General features: G+C 35.8%; 1 protein-coding gene across 1 annotated transcript in view; it reads left to right on the top strand.

The window, feature by feature from the left end:
* Positions 1–18,796, top strand: part of LOC135202484 (von Willebrand factor A domain-containing protein 8-like) — a 672,011-nt gene that overhangs the window by 460,534 nt on the left and 192,681 nt on the right. The window contains exon 5 of the mRNA XM_064231895.1: positions 3,307–3,435. Within this exon, the coding sequence (XP_064087965.1) occupies positions 3,307–3,435 (129 nt within the window). The remainder of the gene's footprint in view (positions 1–3,306; positions 3,436–18,796) is intronic.

Genomic DNA, 18,796 nt, shown 5'->3' with positions numbered 1-18,796 from the left:
CATCTAATTCTATGTCTCCCTCTGGATCTTCTTCCTCTAATCTAATAAGTTCCTCCCAAGCCCTCTTCACTCTCTTCTCGTCATCCATCCTCAACACATGCCTATACCATCTCAATTGTGACTCTCTTATCACCTCGAATCTTTACGAAACTTGCCTTTCTTCTTATTTCATCTTTTTCCAATCTCTCAAGCAGCTGTATTCCCATAATCCACCTCAGCCTTCTCACCTCTGTTCTCGCAAGCTTTATTTCCTCTTTTTTTTCTTAGAGCCCATGTTTCTTCTCCCCACATTAACACTGGTCTTATCACTGTGTTATATATTTTGACTTTCAGCTTGATTAGCACTTTTTTATCACATACCACTCCAGCTACCTCATTCCACTTCCCTCATGCAGCTTTTATCCTACTGTCAACTTCTCCTCACATCCTCCCTCTTGGCTCAAGGTAGATCCTAAGTATTTAAACTTTTCTGTCTGTTTTATAATCGAGCCTCTTCTTTCTTGTATTACTATTCTGTCTCTATCTTCCTACTGCTCAGCAAAACCTCTGTTTTATTCACATTCACCTTTAAGACACCCCTCTCTAAAGACTTCTGCCACTCTCCAACCCTTCTCTGTAAGTCTTCCTCATTTTCAGCAGTAATCACCAGATCATCAGCATACAACAACTCCCAGAGCTCTTCATTCCTGATCTCTTCACTCAGCACATCCATGACCAGCACAAACAAAAATGGGCTTAATGCTGACCCTTGGTGAAATCCAACACTAACTTCAAAGTTTTCTGTTTCCCCAACTGCTGTTATCACTTTTGTGCTCGTTCTTTTATATATCATCTCGACCAGCCTAACCAACATCACTTCTGTCGGGATTCTATTGTATGCTTTCTCTAGGTCTATAAATGCACAATAGAGTCCCTGGTTTCCCTGTAGCCTCTTTTCCTGTAGCTGTCTTACTATGAAGATGGCATCCACTGTCCCTCTTCCTCTCATGAATCCCTACTGCTGTTTCCCAATCTTTACAGTCTCTCTTAATCTCTCATCCTGTATTCTCTCTAAAACTTTCAATCCATGCTCTGTTAGTTTAATTCCCCTGTAGTTACCACAATCTATGACATCTCCCTTCTGCTTGTATGTATATACTATTAGACTCTCCTCCCAGTCCCTTGGCATTTCTCCCTCTTCACATAAGCTTTTAATAAGTCCAGCATCCATTTCTCCCCTCTGTACCTAGTAATTTGATCACTTCAATTTGGAACTCCAGTGGACTTGGTGAGTTATCATTCTTCATTTTCCTTAATGCTCTCTTCACTTCTGTATCCTGTATGTCCATCACTGGTCCCTCCACCCTCTGTGCTTCCCCCATCTCCTCTCTCTCTCATTTTCAGTATTTAACAGTTGTTCAAAATACTCTCGCCATCTCTTCTTAACCCTTAATGGACGGATTGATCCTCAGGAATAGTAATAACAGGTTTGGGGTGGTGGACGGATTGATCCTGTAGCTAAACAATATTATGCGCCATCAATTTGGAAAGAATCAGGCGGGAAAGAGGTGCCAATACTTTTATACCCCATAAATTCACTTATGGCAACTTTTCTACTGACTAAGATCACCAGTGTGAGCTTCTCAGACTCTCAGTACTTCAGTAGAGCTTGTGACTTAAAGGGGGATATTCTGCATCTCTCTGTCACATGACGTCTTTTTGTAAATTTGCATGTAAATATACCAAGGGGTTGCTGTTGTTTTTGTTCTTGTCTTTTACAATAGTAGGTCGGTTATAAATGTAATTTTACAAAGAAAATTGGAAAGAAATATTAGAAAAAATATATAAAGTAAAAAAAGTTACTGAATCTTCGTTCTCGGTAAATTTATGTAAATATTTTTCAACAAATATACTAAGAATTTGTTATTGTTTTTATTTCTTATCTGTCTTGATATTGTATGAGCAGTAATTATAATTTTACAAAATAAAATAAATATATTTATTACAAAAAACATATATAAGTTGGTAAAATTTACGATTACCTTGTAAAAGAGGCCCCACAAGGGGCTGTAAATAGTCATTTACAACTTCTTGTGGAAGGTAGGGAACATTTTTAGAATTTTTATCTTTCACCATGTGCATTTGCAAATCTTCCTCTTTCTATCGCTGTTTTTTTTTTCCTAAATTGGCCGACTTCAAAGTTTACCCGGCCTGAGGAGCTGTCTAGTAAGGGTTAATGTCTTCATCCATATACAATATATTTTCATCACTATCCTTGATGACACCCAATTTACCCACATCCTGTCTCTGCCTTTCCTCAAGTTTGAAATCTTATAGATATCCTTTTCTCCTTCTCTTTTTCCTAGTCTTTCATGCATGCCTTACTTTGCAGCCCTTAAATGCTTTTGATTTTATTTTAATTGATTCTTGCACCTCTCCATTCCACCACCACTTTCCTCATCTCGACACTCCATATCCGCTGGTTCTTCCCACCAGTTCCTATGCTTCCCCCACACATATTTCTCTCATGTCTGCCCAGATATTTTGCACTCTGTTACCCTGTCCAAATTCTACGTTCCCCCTCTCCAGGCATCTCTCTCTCACAGTCCTAAATTGCTCCCCCTTTCCTTCTTTAAGGTCCCAAATCTCAGTTCTAGATCTCTTTCTCCTCTTGGGTTTCCTACCTTTCATTTTAAAATCCATCACCACCAACCTATACTGTTTAACACACGCTTCTCCCAAGATAACTGTATTTTGTCACATTGCTCTTGTCGGCTCCTCTAACCAGGATGTACTCTAATCTATTTGGCTCTGCACTCCACTTTCATAACTTATCAAGTACTTATCTACTTTTTGAAACCATGAGTTCATACAGGCCAATTCAAAACTCTGAGCCATCTCCAACAAATAATCCCCATCTTCATTTCTAATTCCAAACCCATGGCCTCCATGTCCCTCCTCGTACCCTTCTATTCTATTTCCCACCATGCCATTCATTCAACTCCTAAATTATTAGACTGTACCCCTAATTGTTGGCAACGAGTAACTGCGGCCATTTGTAGGAAGCATGAATGTGGTTAATTGCTTAGAACTTAAAACAGACCTTAGGAGTCTGATGTGAGCTGTGGGCCAGAACGAGGCCTGGGAAGTCAACCCACAGAATGAGAAGAGATAGAAGTTTCCTGATTCAACGCTTCACTTGCGTCACTAGAAAGAGCTACTTGTATTTAGTGTTTGTTAACTTTTCATCGGTTAATGGTAAAGTTTTCTTTACGTAGGTCTATTAATTGCTAGGATAAAAAAAATATATCTTTGTTTCTCCTCCAGAGCAAGTTTCCTAGCGTGGATCCTGGTCACGCCATTTCAAGATTATATCCATACAAAGCCTTCTTAACACCGGAAACTCATAAGTCTGTGGAAGAGATTTATTCGACATTTGGTTTAACACCGTCTGAGGTAAGTTTTTTGCAGGATTTTGGATTGGCTGACATATAGTAGTAGCAATACACATGTCGACACCCACCTGTCCATTTTTCAAGGCGTCTTTCTTGACTCATTAAAATGTATTAGATTCTTGGAGTAAGTTACGTTTGTGGAAGTAGCTTCAGCGTACCTTTGTCGTTTGCTTTGAAAAGGTTATGCATTATGGGGCATTTCAGATTTATGTAATACAGTCTATCCAAATTGTAAACAATACAAGTATATATAGCCTCATGTTTATTCCATCCTTAAAGTTTCTTATTTAATCAAATAAATTTAAGCTGCTGTACAAATTTCTTCTATGCATTCGGTCTTGTGGCTTGCAATCTTTTAAAACCAAATATTTCTCAAGCCTTAACGTTCGTCTAAATTACTTTTTTCATTTTATGTCACATGTACAGTTCATACTGCGCCTTCCACCATCATCATTATCACTAGTGTCAAACCAAAATGTCATGGCGGGAGATAGGAGGTCTCATCAGAATGCTTTGCATTTGAATATCGAAGTTTATGACTTTCCCTTGTAGACACAAAAGCCGAATCAAGTCATGTACTGCATGGTACGAGACCAGTCCCTCCACCCATACTTTCCTTTATTATTTTTTCTTTTTTCTTTTTCCTTCTAATTGTAAATGGTTTACATCTGACTTCAGATCCCAATATCAATATATATATATATATATATATATATATATATATATATATATATATATATATATATATATATATATATATATACACACACAACACACATCGAGCTACAAATGTCCTTTAATATCTAATTTGCTCTACCTCAGAATTAATATATTTTCATATATGTTTAACCGAAGGGGAATTTTTTAGTTGATAAGAGATTTGTCGGCTCTCGGGCGATAAACTATCGAAACCAACATATCCAGGACGACAGTGAAGCTTTAACCCACACCGCCACCGCTAGAGGCTATAAATTTATGCCGCCTCTCAACTACAAATACCTGTCACTCTCAGGTGTTCGTTGTTATTGGAGTCAGAATCCACCCACCTCGACCTTGGTGACGTTGTAGTGCTTTTGTCGACAAATAATATTATCGACTAAAAAATTCTCCTTCGGTTTTAAGCATATATGAAAATATATTAATTCCGAGGTAGAGCGAATTAGATATTAAAGGACATTTGTAGCTCAGTATGCGTATATGAATCACGGTAATGTGATATGACTCATATATATATATATATATATATATATATATATATATATATATATATATATATATATATATATAGATATATATATATATATGTAAGTGTTTACATAATAAAATATGGAATGTTAGTCCATATATATAAAAGTCTAAAACTAAAGAGGTCAACCAGATTGCTTGCAGGAATGTGATCAGACTAGAGACGCTAAAGATGACGTATACAGTAAGTATGTAGGCTAAGATAACATGCCGTCACCTGTAGTCATTCAATTGTTTATAAACATTAGTCCAAGCTCCCTGCTTGAGACAACCACCGCCTACGTGATCTGTAGCGTGTCTCATTTTGATTGTGTGTTCGTATGAAACTATGTCATTGTATGTATGTTCATATGTTCGAACTACTGTCTGTTCCTTCATAACTTGTAACAGAGATGGTAGACAAGCAGAACAGAGTTAGCTATCGTCATTAGAAGACCTGTACCTCTTTACCTAAGCTTATCATGTAGAGGAATAGGATTAGCCATCATCATTGGCAGAAGCGATCAAGCTATCGTCATAGAAGACTTGTACGATCCTATCTGATCTTCATCATGTAAAACTTCAGAAGAATATACTATTTTTTATACCTTGTGTTTTCTACAAGAACCTCACCGAACCATGAGTTTAAACACTCGTCGTAAGGTAATACCGACTTCGTAAGTGATCTACAAAACCCCAGACACTCCATTGAAGATGGAAGTGCAATACCAACCGACTTAGCGTATAGATTATCGCTAGTCTAACATTACCTCATAGGGCGCCTTATCATACAAGGCACAAGCCCTAATATTGGTGGCCAGCGGACCAGAAGAACTCTACAACGTCCTACGAAGAAAAAACCAGAATAATAAATCATGTATCATAAGAAGTCAACGACGACGGAAGCAGCAGATTCTTCAAGCAACCTAGTATCATCATTAGTGAGCGACTTCAGAAAACAACAAGATTCGTCAAGCAACTTAGTATCATCGTTAGTGAATAACTTCAAGAAACAAAACCGACGTGTCCTTTTTCCTACGACAACGCAAGCTTCGTCTCTCATTAGAATCATTCAAGAAAACATCGTTAGTGAGCGTTTCCGGCACTCCAAGAAACAAACCGAACGCGTCTGCAGCATCGGATCTTTCAAGGCTCGAATCATCGAAACAACGCGCACGGGGGAAACTGAAGCCAAACCATGGTCGTCCGCTAAATAGAGAAGGAGGACCAAGGCCGTGTGTCGTTATCGGAACACCGTGACTTCCCACAAAAGCAAGCTAAGTACAATTTTTTATTCATTTGGAGTAACTTGAGTGTTTCCTTGCAGGTCGAATTTCGTTATTCCTGTGGCTGAAGTTACGAGACATTCTTAATCTTACTTTTTTACAGAAATTATCTACATCATTGAGATTTCGCTACTGCGAGTTTTTATCTTTGAGTGTCTGTTTCCAGAAGTTCTACTGAAATATCATAATCATATACTATGTTAATTTTATCATTTTGGGTGATTATTAATCCCTTACGTAACAAAATCATATTAAACAGTGAATATGCGTTTACGCAGTGACGTCTGTATTTATACAGATGCATGGATAGGGTCGTTAAGCACCGTAGTGATTAGAAAACACACAAAAAAACAAGTGGAACACCCGTACAAATCTATATAAATTAGAGGTAACACTATTTCGGGTCATGACAATAAATGCTCCTTTGCAAGTCCCGATCGCAGTTTTAGCCTTGAGTTTTTTGAGTTATATAAAATATCGAACCTCAATGACTCAACTTAACTTTAAAAAATACGGCTGGATTGCAAGGAATAACATGTCTGTAAAAAACTTTCATCAGGCTAAATCGCTGACCAGGATCCCTCACTATTTCAAATTTTAGCAAAGAATGAAGTACAAACAGTTAATATTGAATACAGTAGAGATAACTTGTCTTATTAGTAATCGCTCAGTTCCTAATAGTTCGTCATTCATTGCTTTATACGTAACCAGTAACATAATACTAAAAACACACAATACGTTTGCCGATGGTAATAAAGAGAAGGATCCTAATTATTACAAAAAGAAATAGAAACAGTAGCCAGTTCAGAATCAAACAAGCAAACTCGGTGACTGTGTCACCTAGTCAAGCGGTCAAGGTTAGTCAAAAACTGCCGAAGTGTTCAAAACATAGCAAATTCCACACAATAAGCGACTCTAGCAGAGGTGGGGAAAAGCGAACAAAGCCCTAAAAGTATACATATCGTGGATACGGAAGTTATAAATATCGCATTTTTTATTGTTGCTAGTTTTTAATCACGCCCAAACCAGTCGTGGATGAATTCTCTCTGATAATCTATCTAAAGTAATATCCGTAAAGTCATTCAAGCAGAGGTGATTCAGCAGAATTTTTTTTATCTTCTACCTGAATACCAGGAAGTTTCTCCACTAGCGAGTGATCTCTGGGAGAAAAACGGATGTCATTGAAAACAAAATACGGTCTAAGGACAAACATAAAGCTATATACGTACCTTCGTGTAGAACCCCAATGAAATTTCAAAATAGAAATAAATGACGACGTTGAAAAATGTTAGTAATAGGAGTCATTAGGAAATCAAATAGCCCATATAATTTTTCTCTCAAACGTCATGTCATAAAGGATCGGACTTGGCGTATCTGCGTAGATTTCTGTCGCTTAAACAAGGAAACGACTTCCGATAGTTTCCAGTGCGATGTACCGACGACATCTTATCTCTGTTAGGTTAGAATAAATTTTTTTTTTCACCAACTTGGACTTACTTAAATGCTTTTACCAGATACCATTACCTAAGTGATTGTACCTCATACACCGTTTTCAGCACACCCAGGGGACATTATCAATTTTTACGTATGCCTCCGGCTTACGTTGCGCCCCAATTACAATATAGTGTTTGGAGACTTTTAGGGGATAACCTACATGCCTATATGGATGATCTTGTAATCTTTTCTAATACCTTAGAAGTACATTCACATAAAGTAGAGCTAGTGCTACAGAGACAAAGACAAATAATCTCAGAGTAAAATATCTAAATGTGAGTTTTTAAAACCGAACATGTTTATCTAGGTTTTATGTGTCTGGTCAAGGTCTTAAAAGTAGTCCATGGTAAGGTGTCGGCTATTCATAACTTTCCGGTACTTATTAACGTAAAAGGGGGGATACAGCACTTTTGCGCTGTAGTGGGTATTACAATCGTATGTAAAAATATGTAACTCTTCAATCATGACAGCTCCTTTAACAGATCTTACGAAGAAGAGCGTAGATTTATTATGGTCTGAAAAGCATCAACAGGCGTTGCGATATCTTAAAAGCGGAAAATGCAGCTTACCTAACTTAAAAATCCCTGATTTAAATAAGGATTTTTTTTTTTTATTGCAACAGAGCCTCATACCAAGGGGTAAGAGGGTACTACTTCAGTAATATGATAACAGTTCTTCCCTATAGCTTTTTATTCACGTAAACTAAAGCCCTCTGAAAGTAAATATGCAGTAATAGGCAAGGAAGTAGGGCTAGGTATCATTAACTCACTAGTACATCTTAAGTTCATAATCTATGGCTATCCTGGATAAAAGTCCTTACTGAACATAGTCCTTTACCGAGTTTTTTCAAAGGCTTTAATCACAGTCCAAAAGGAACTCGGTGACAAATGATCATTCAGGTCTTGGGAGCCAAGATAAGATATCTACCTGGGAAAGCAAATATCATAGCTGACGCATTATCCCGCAATCCCGCACCATACCGCAAAGAACCATTAATTAGACTAAAAGATATAGAAACATCCGTACCTATTGTTTAAAACCGTATCTAAACAAGAAAATTCCTTAACCAAGAGATCGCGAGCATTGAATATCTGGGTCGGAGCGCAGAACTGTTACAAACTGAACAAATCAAGCGTCAACCAGACATAACCCAAACAATAAACACTTCGAAACGGAAACAGGGTCAGCGGCTAAGCAAAAACAATAAACACTTTTGAGCAGAAACCTTAAAGCAAAAGTACATTTAAAGTATGTGTATCAGAATAATGTAATCAATGTAATATTATATGAGGTCTGTGACGAGGAAAACCCGAAGAACACAGCAGATGACTAACGACCAGGTAGTAATAATAATCTCTTTCATACCAATCGTCATAAACTGGTTGCATTCCGTCATCCAGGTTCCCTCCTATGTCACAGAAAGCCAAATCACTATTTTACTGGCCTACAATGCTTACAGATATAAAAAGCACATAACTAATTGTAACACGTGTCATGAAAACAAGGGATACACTAAGACACCTGTCAGTTTAGGAGCCTATCCTGTGCCAAATCAATCCTTGAAAGAATATACGTAGAAATTATTAACAGAATTACGAGTCTGACAGAGGAATAAACACTTCTTAGTGTTAATATTCTTCCTTGACACGTTATATGAATTAATAGCACTAAAAACAAACACCGCAATTGAGTGCGTTAGGAATATTTATGAGTGCTAAATCAGTAAATATGGAATTCAACACATAATAATCTGTGACTCGGGTGGTGTAAATCAATAATAATCTCCTTAACACGTTGTGTGAATTCCTTTCCATTAAGAACCAATAATATATTTGATCACCCAGAGTCAATCGGTTTGGTAGAATAACGGATAATTAAATAGGAAGTGTCAATGTCTTACGAGTTACAACTCGTGATATTGGATCCGACCGGATTATAGCGGTTCTCGCGGTTTTAAATACCTTTATCATTTATATCTTGTATCTATAGAATTGATGCCGCAAGTAGCCTTATACGGTACGCCGCTAGAACACTTTTCCACATATTCAAGCCAACCATTATTTATCAAATATATATAAAAAAAATATATAAATAAATAAATATAAAAAAAAAAATAAAATAAATATGGATACAAGTGGAGTCAATATAATACACTCCGTAAGAAGTCGGAAGGGTTACAAATTATAATAAAAAAAGGAATCACGATAAAATCAATAAGCAAAACGTAACCATTAAATATCCAAATATATATGCGTAAAGATTTGAACTCTAACTTAACGCTTTAGTAATGACAAATAAGCTAAAAGTTCAAACACATATCCAAAAACCTACTGACATATTGTCTGTCCGGGTGATTTATATTCGTAGTCAATGAAAAAAAAAAAAAAAATTAAATTAAATAAATAAATAAATAAACTAATAATAAATAAATAAATAAAATAAAATAAAAGAGATTTTAAAGTCAGGAAGTCTAGAAGTGAAAATGTTATCTATGGAATAATCCTATATGAATCTTATACAGGGCTAATAATATATATAGAATTTGTATGGAAACCTTTTTCATATAGTTTGAATAAGGAATATTTATTTAACATAATGCCAACATGAAACTAATATATTGTTCAATTTTGGTACTGTTGTTTTTTTTTTTTTCAGACATTCTCTCATGCGGGTGGAGAATTAAAACACTAAAATATCATTTGAAATACTAAAGTCGTATCTCTTACAGCAAGTAACGTAACTCTTAGCTGGCTGAGAGCAATCTCCTGCCAAGTGACGACGTCATCATTGCCGTATCAGCATTTGTTCCTTTTAACCTCAATAATCTGCTTACACAGGCTTCATCTGTGTGTCGTCTCTGCTTGCAAAAGCAGATTGACTGGAGAAAGGAATGCTTAGTTCATGAACTTTACATGTGGTTCATAGGTCACATGACAGGCCACATAACATATTCTTATCCGTGTGTGTAATGCAATTAGTTAAGGACTTGTAATCATTTTAAAATTAATGAACAATATAAGCAAATAGAATTTCTATAACAACAAAATGAATTAATTTTTTTTTCTGAACCTCATAGACAATTAGAGTCAATAATTCAGCTTATGACATGGGTAAACGGACATTTAGAATTATCAAGTTGTGGATAAGAAATATTTACTTGCAACATTAGCCTATTACAATTCAAGTAAATCACATTCATGGGAAAATGTCACATTTCTTGAAAAACCCAAAGTTTATATAGAAATTAGTTACATAGTGGGTTTTCGTTGCATCTCCTACCTATTAATAATGTTTTAAAAGTTAACCTCAGAGGATGCGCACGAGAAAATTGAATATGAAACTTTTGTTAGGGCACATAGAATCATGATTAATCTTCTCTTTGACTCTTATGTTGCCTGGCAATCTTACAAATAGCTCCATTTTCCACTTCTTTGTCTAGTAACTTACTACCAGTAATATCGAATTTTCTTTGAGATTCGTAATGATATCTATTTATTTGTTATAATTATGGATATTTTTACAAGTCATCATAGACCTGGATAGGGTGTTCACTCATTGTTAATGCCATGGAGAAAAAAGTTTGTACAGCGGACTCTTTTGAATTCCGAAATATCAGCGAATTCATGTGGGTTACGTCTGGTCTAAATGGCTCTCTCCCCTCCCCTGTATTTGGATGTCGTCTGAATTTACTTTGCCCTTGTGACAAGTATAATTTCACTTGCAGGCTGATTAATGGAACCGGTTACAGTATCCTGCAGTACGAGAGTTTCACATCGCAACTTCAAAAAATCGTTCGTCGCAGCGGACGACTACAGTCAAGTAACAACCGCCTACAATGTGAAAGGAATTTCATGGACTTCTTCGACCGACACCGTATCTCGTCGTTAATCTCGTTTTCATGCGGAACGCTCCGGCGGCTGTCGGAATCGACTACAAAAAGGGACATACTTCCGACAATTACGACCCGAAGGATATTCAACTCTACTTTGCTGGCGAAGGACTCGTGCTGGGATGATCTATTCATCGCGAACGTAATCGTGTAGCTTAGGATGCAGAGAATAAGTGTGAGCGCAAAATGGAACGTTGGACCCGCCAAGCAAATTTTCCCTTGTTTTAACCATTGAAAAAGCCGTTTCAATTGGCTAAAGGTGGTTGTCTGGAACTGTGTAATGGACGAAAAGTGGTTCGAAAGCTAGTTAAAAGTGAAGTAGTATAACCTCGGTCATGTATCCTATATATATATAAAGTATCATGTATCCTATATCTATAAATGATCATAAATAACAGAATCGAAATATATTTTTTGCGTGTACGCAATAGGAATCTCTTATATAAATGATCATAAATAACAGAATCTAAATATATTTTTGCGTGTACGCAATAGGAATCTATTTAAAGTGCACATATATTAATCATAATTATATGAATCCATATACATATGTATAAACAAATCAGGTAGCCTAATCAATATGTTACCTTTTATCATACCAATATCTGCAGTTATTTATGAGTTAGAATATGAATTACTAATCAGATATATAACATTTAGCATAAAAATCAACGAATCAATCAGCATAAACATTAATAATTTTATCAATTCATATATGAAATTTTTTATCAGTTAAAATATGATTTTTATCATGTTAATCTTCATTCTATGCAATTATCAGAGTACATTAGTATTTTCTGTAGCATAAGTATCTTAAAGAGATGAAGTGAAAAACTGTATCATTATATATCCGTGATCACTATTATTTACCAATATCATTGTTTTATATTTTATTACTTGAATCAATTCATGTACACAATGAATTTTTATTTACTTATATATATATATTCACATAGTGTCTGTATCACACTCCTATAAGTCAAATGCAAGTCAAGTTTGAGTAATATTCAGTAGTTGGTTTTGGTAGCTGACCGAGCTAATGTAAGTGTTTACATAATAAAATATGGAATGTTAGTCCATATATATAAAAGTCTAAAACTAAATAGGTCAACCAGATTGCTTGCAGGAATGTGATCAGACTAGAGACGCTAAAGATGACGTATACAATAAGTATGTAGGCTAAGATAACATGCCGTCACCTGTAGTCATTCAATTGTTTATAAACATTAGTCCAAGCTCCCTGCTTGAGACAACCACCGCCTACGTGATCTGTAGCGTGTCTCATTTTGATTGTGTGTTCGTATGAAACTATGTCATTGTATGTATGTTCATATGTTCGAACTACTGTCTGTTCCTTCATAACTTGTAACAGAGATGGTAGACAAGCAGAACAGAGTTAGCTATCGTCATTAGAAGACCTGTACCTCTTTACCTAAGCTTTATCATGTAGAGGAATAGGATTAGCCATCATCATTGGCAGAAGCGATCAAGCTATCGTCATAGAAGACTTGTACGATCATATCTGATCTTCATCATGTAAAACTTCAGAAGAATATACTATTTTTTATACCTTGTGTTTCTACAAGAACCTCACCGAACCATGAGTTTAACACATCGTCGTAAAGATAATACCGACTTCGTAAGTGATCTACAAAACCCCAGACACATCCATTGAAGATGGAAGTGCAATACCAACCGACTTAGCGTATAGATTATCGCTAGTCTAACATTACCTCATAGGGCGCCTTATCATACAAGGCACAAGCCCTAATATATATATATATATATATATATATATATATATATATATATACACATATACTTATGTTGTTGCTTCTGCAACACATAACATCCCCTCAGTAACTGTATGAAATGCTGTAAAAGTGTTTGCAATATTTTCAGAATCCATATATTTGCTTAGAGTTTGCTTAGGATTAACATTATGTTCTAATAATGTGTCTGTTCAAAGCAGGAAATTGCTGTCATCACTTGGGATAAGTTCTCCGTTTTGTTTTGGAAACATGTCAATCATGTGATACGTGTGCGATCAGTAGCAAACCAGTATTGTTCGTTTGTCTTACTTGAGAAACCATGTGAAGATTTCACCATTTTTCTGTAAAGTTTGTGGCATGTAAGTTTCTAGAACATTCTATATAAGAATATGTCATCTATAGGAAGTGACGTCACTTAGTCATTGCTTTAAATTTAAATAATTATTCCTTTCATTGTAAGAGACTTTTATTGTCTGAAACTGTGTAATAATAAATATTATTTATGATTGCAATCCCAGTTTCTCTCTGTTCATTGTTTTGAAAAAGAATTTTTAAGAAAATATAAGTCTCGTCGCTCAGGCATTTTGGGTCAGATACCCTCTTTTGTGAGTTAATCTCCCATAAAAAGAGAGATGTAATTCGGATATCAGAGACCTACGCGTTTGTTCGTCCTTCTCTCTCTCTCTCTCTCTCTCTCTCTCTCTCTCTCTCTCTCTCTCTCTCTCTCTCTCTCTCTCTCTCTTCCCACATGAAGAATTTTGGTTTCACATTATCATAAAGATCTTTTCATGGTCACTCGTAACTTATATCTTTATATAATTCTTGGTGTTTATTTGTGGAATCTGAACAGACGTTGTGAAAGTGTGTAACAAGCGCCTCGTGTGTAAGTGTTCAGTGCACTAAACCTAAACATAAGGAGCACTTGAATTACTGAAAGTACTTAAGTTATTCCAGGGGAACATTTTGCCATTCTATCACATTTTGGTGCTAGTGAATATTTTTTTTTCTTGCATTTATCCATTTTCTAATTAAAGTGTGTTTTTTATATATGTTCTGTGTGATTAATGCTTTCTTAGTGTTTTTGCAATTTTGGTATTTTCCCCATTATTCTGTGTTTACATTCACATTCACAATTTGATTAAATTACGTGATTTCATTAGTTAATCATTACAAATTTAATTGAGTTTAACTCTTGTGAATTACTTTGAATTACTTTGCATTTACTTAGAATTCTTTCCAAGTTTTGATTGTTGCTTAACACGTAATTGTTACTTAATACTTTGAATTTTACTTGAATAGTTTAATTTCTTGATTTTTGTGATTAATTAATTTGGGTTTAATTTCATTTAGTAATTAATTCAAGCATTAATTAAACTTTGTGTTGTTTTCAAGTAATAGTAAATTTCCCTGAGATAGTGAATTTCACTTATAAATTTTGAGTTTAATAATAAATTTTTGTATTTAAAATTTTTATGATTTTTTTTTCACCAGTTTATTTAATTTGGTTAAGGTAGAAATATAGAGTAGTAATTGATCTGTTTTCCTTCAGCTTTATTGAAGTGAGTAAAACCAGGGAAATACTTAAACTTTTAAAGTTGTTGATGGAGTGATGCACTTTATTTGATTTAATTTAATATAAGATTAACTCACACTTTGCATGATTAATAAGTTTCTTAATGTTGCCTTTAGAGTATAAAGTCGTATTTTGTCTGTGGTGAAGATTCAGATGTCTGGTTGTTGTGAGGTAACTATTTTCTGAGTGGTAAGTGTAGTAACGAGATACTTGGCACTTCGTCACAGGTTTAATTGGTGAACAGAGACCCGGGAAAACAGATCACATTATCTCTCTAGCTTATACTGGTGATGTTAGGGATATATTTTGTTAGTAGAGTGACCATATAGCTGTTTGTTTTTTGCATTTATTGTGTTGAATTGTTAGTTGATAACTTAGAGAAAATGGCTCAGTTCAATGTTCAGAATTTTTAGCAGCCCCTTTCATCCAAGTGTTATCTGAAACCACTCTTACTGAGGCACAGTGGAGCGCTTTAACAGTGGCATTGGTGGTTATGTGTCTGCTAGTATGGTAAAGGCACAAATAAGATGTATTGCTATGGAAACATTGATAGACTCTGGTAGAATAACTGATGAAGATGAGTTAGAATTAGCTCAAGAGTTGTTGAATGTAGCTCGTGCTGATCTTATAAATAAGCAAGAAGAACAGAAAGAGAAAAGTGATGCAGAGTTAGAGCTTAGACGCATTGAAGCAGAAGAAAATTTGATTAAGCTGAAAATGCAGGCTGAAAGAGAGAGACTGCAGGCTGAAAGAGAGAGAATGCAAGCTGAAAGAGAAAGGGTAGAAGGGGAAAAAACGAAAAAAGAGAAAGAAGAAGAAAAAGCAGCAGAAAATGAAAAAGAAAGAGCAAGGTATGAACGTGAAATGGAATTGATAAGAGCTAAACCTAATTTGCCTGTGACACCTAACCCTAATCAAGGTAATCAAGACTGTATTTGATGCAGTAAGAGTGCAGAAGTTAATCCCTAAGTTTACTTGAGAAGTTCCAGATGAGTTCTTTGATCACTTTGAAAAAGTGGCTTCAGGTATGGGGTGGCCAGAAGATAAATGGTCAGTTTTGTTATAAAATGTCTTGACTGGTAAAGGGAGAAGTGCTTATGTAACCTTAACAGCTGATCAGTGTAAAGGACTACAAGGTACTTAAACACAATGTGCTAGTGCTACAAGTTTACCAGATGACCCCAGAGTACTACAATGAAAGATTCAGAAATTTAAGAAAAGATGAAAAGGTAACCTTCTTAGATTATGCTTATAAAGTGAGAAGGTGTTTTAAACGTTGGTTAGAGGCTGCTAAAGTTAAAACTTTTGAGGAGCTAGAAGAGTTCGTTGTTCTTGAACAATATCCTAAGGGAATTCCTGAACATATAAGAGCCTATTTGAGAGAGAGAGAGAGGTTAAGAAACTTGACAAGGCTGCTACACTGAGTGAAGATTACAATATAATTAGTAGCAAATGCAATTACAATGTCAAGTACCAGAATCAACAATGCCCAGGTTTTAAATCTCACCAAGTTTCAGAAACAAATTTAGTGGGACACCTACAAGTGATACTACCAAGAATACAAAAGGTAATGTTCCTCAGCAAGCTAGTGTGAAATCCTCATCCATATTTTCAAGACAGTTACAGAAACTCAATGTTGTCTGCTTTAAGTGTGGTAGAGCAGGACACTGAAGGAGGAGTGTTACTGGAATCAACAGCTGTCAAAGCCAGTTGGTCAAGTAGTGAAGGGTGACCAGGCGAAACAAACTATGAAGAGCAGTGTGGGAAAGAATCAGACTCCAGAGAAAACTGAAACTAAACAAACTGAATATTTAGCAACGAGTGGAAATGTAACCTCAAGCAGTGAGTGGCTGAGCAGTTTGGAGGCTTTTAAGCCATATATCTATGAGGGTACGCTCTCAACTCAAGGAGAGAGTTTGCAGGCACCAGTCAAGATATTACGTGATATAGGGAGTAACCATAGCGTGGTAGTACGTAGTGCTTACCCTCATTTAGAGAAGAATCTCACAGGAGAGTCAGTTATTTTGAAGGGTATAGGAGAGGAAGTAACTCCTATATACCACTTACACCTGTCACGTTCTGTTGGGTTATGAATTTGGTGGTTTGCCATTTATTCCTTGTCCTGTATTGACAGACAAACCATTGAGGATTAGTCCTACAGTAGATTGGAGAAGAATAACCCCCTCCTGTTTCCTAGTTGTGTAACTACCATAAGTATGAAGAGGACTATGCCTGTAAATAAATAAACTGAGGATTTACACACCAAAGAAGGATCAAATGAAGGATCTTTAAGCTTAGAAGAATTGTTCCAGGGAAGTGATGTTTCCCCTAGTGCTGACCAAGAGGAGATTTCCCAAGAGGAAGAAGAAGAAGAAGAAGAAGAAGAAGAACCTGTTGTTCCTGAAGAGGCTCCGAGTAGTCAAAGTGTTTCTGAAGATAGTAGTGAAACTACAGTAGCTGAGTTAGCAGATATTGAGAGTTCAACCCTTGATGTTGGTAATGGACTTGCAGAAGAAGGATGCATCGTTAGCTGATTTGTTCTTCAGAGTTGTTGATCAAGAAAAGATGCAACAAACTCGTATCTGTTATTATCTGAAGGAAGGTTTACTGATGAGGAAGCATAGATTTGCAGATATACCAGGAGATGCTGTATGTATAGGGTGAATATCATCAGATTTTGATTTCACAGAGATGTTAGCAGGTTGTTGTGAGTGCCATACCAGCCAGATAGCTGGTAAACCGAATGAAACCATCCAGAAAGTCCACTACAACCTATAAAAGTTAAAGGAAAACCCTTTAGCAAAGTGATTATAGATATAGTTGGACCACTGCCAAAGACGAAGAAGGCAAATGAGTATTTGTTGACATTAATGTGTCCTGTGACAAGATATCTGGAGGCGATCCCAGTTAGAAACATATCTGCCAAGATAGTTGCTGAGAAACTAGTGGAGTTTTGCCTAAAGTTTGATATACCAGAAATAGTACAAAGTGATAGAGGGACAAATTTTACTTCCAAGTTATTCCAGGATGTGATGAATTTGTTAGGAGTGAAACAAAATTTATCTACTGCTTATCATCCAGAGACTCAAGGACTCTTGGAAAGGTTCCACCAGACATTGAAAAGTATGCTGACAAAGTATTGTTCTGAGTCAGGAAGAGAATGGGATGTTGGATTACTGTTAATGTTATTTGAAGTTAGGAATGCTTATCAAGAAAGCATGGGATGTCCACCTAATGAGATGATTTTTGGTAGAGAAGTGAGATGACCGTTGAAGATTCTTGCAGAAAATTGGGAAGAATCTCAAAAGGAAATCCAAGGAGAGTATGTGAAGAACTTAAGGAAAAGATTGAAAGAGATTAGAAAATTCTCTTTAGAAAATTTGAAATTAAGTCAAGAGAAAATGAAAAGGAAATATGATAAGAAGACTAAGCTAAGAAGTTTTAGTGTTGGTCAACAAATGTTAGTGTTCTTACCAGTTAAGAGATTCCCCTCACCAATAAATTTCTAGGTCCTTACAAGATAGTTGAGAAGTTAAGTGATACAACTTATGTGATTGAAACACCAGAAAGAAATTGACAAAGGGAGTTACATTTGAACCTCTTGAAACCTTACTTCTCAGAAACTAAAATTGAAACAGTGTCAATAACACAAACAATTTCATCTACAGATGATGATGATGATTATGAATTGGGAGCTGAAAGCAAGATAAATAATTCTTCAATTTTGGGAGAATTGGAGGTAAAACATCTGAGTGTTGAATACGGTGAAGAATTAAGTGAGGTAATCAGAAGTTTCCCAGAAATTTTGGCATATGTACCTAGGCGTACTGATCTGACCAAGCATGAGATCAAGATTCAAGAAAATGGAAAACCATTCAAGCAAAGAGTTTATCGCTTAACGCCTTATGTTCGCAATGTTTTGAAGAAGTTGAATATTTGCTGCAACATGTATCGGGAGAACCAAGTTCAAGTCACTTCAGTTCTCCATGTATGTTAGTGAAGAAACCAGATGGTTCATTTAAGATGTTTACTGATTATAGGAAACTGAATTCCATCAGTGTGGCTGACAATTATCCTTTGCCTCTTATAGATCAGTTACTTAATAATATTGGGCAAGCCAAGTT

This window comes from Macrobrachium nipponense, chromosome 30, assembly GCF_015104395.2.
Source record: "Macrobrachium nipponense isolate FS-2020 chromosome 30, ASM1510439v2, whole genome shotgun sequence".
In the NCBI taxonomy this organism is placed as follows: Eukaryota; Metazoa; Arthropoda; class Malacostraca; order Decapoda; family Palaemonidae; genus Macrobrachium; species Macrobrachium nipponense.
The sequence above is the reverse complement of the archived record's forward strand: the minus strand, read 5'-3'. Positions and strand labels throughout refer to the sequence as shown.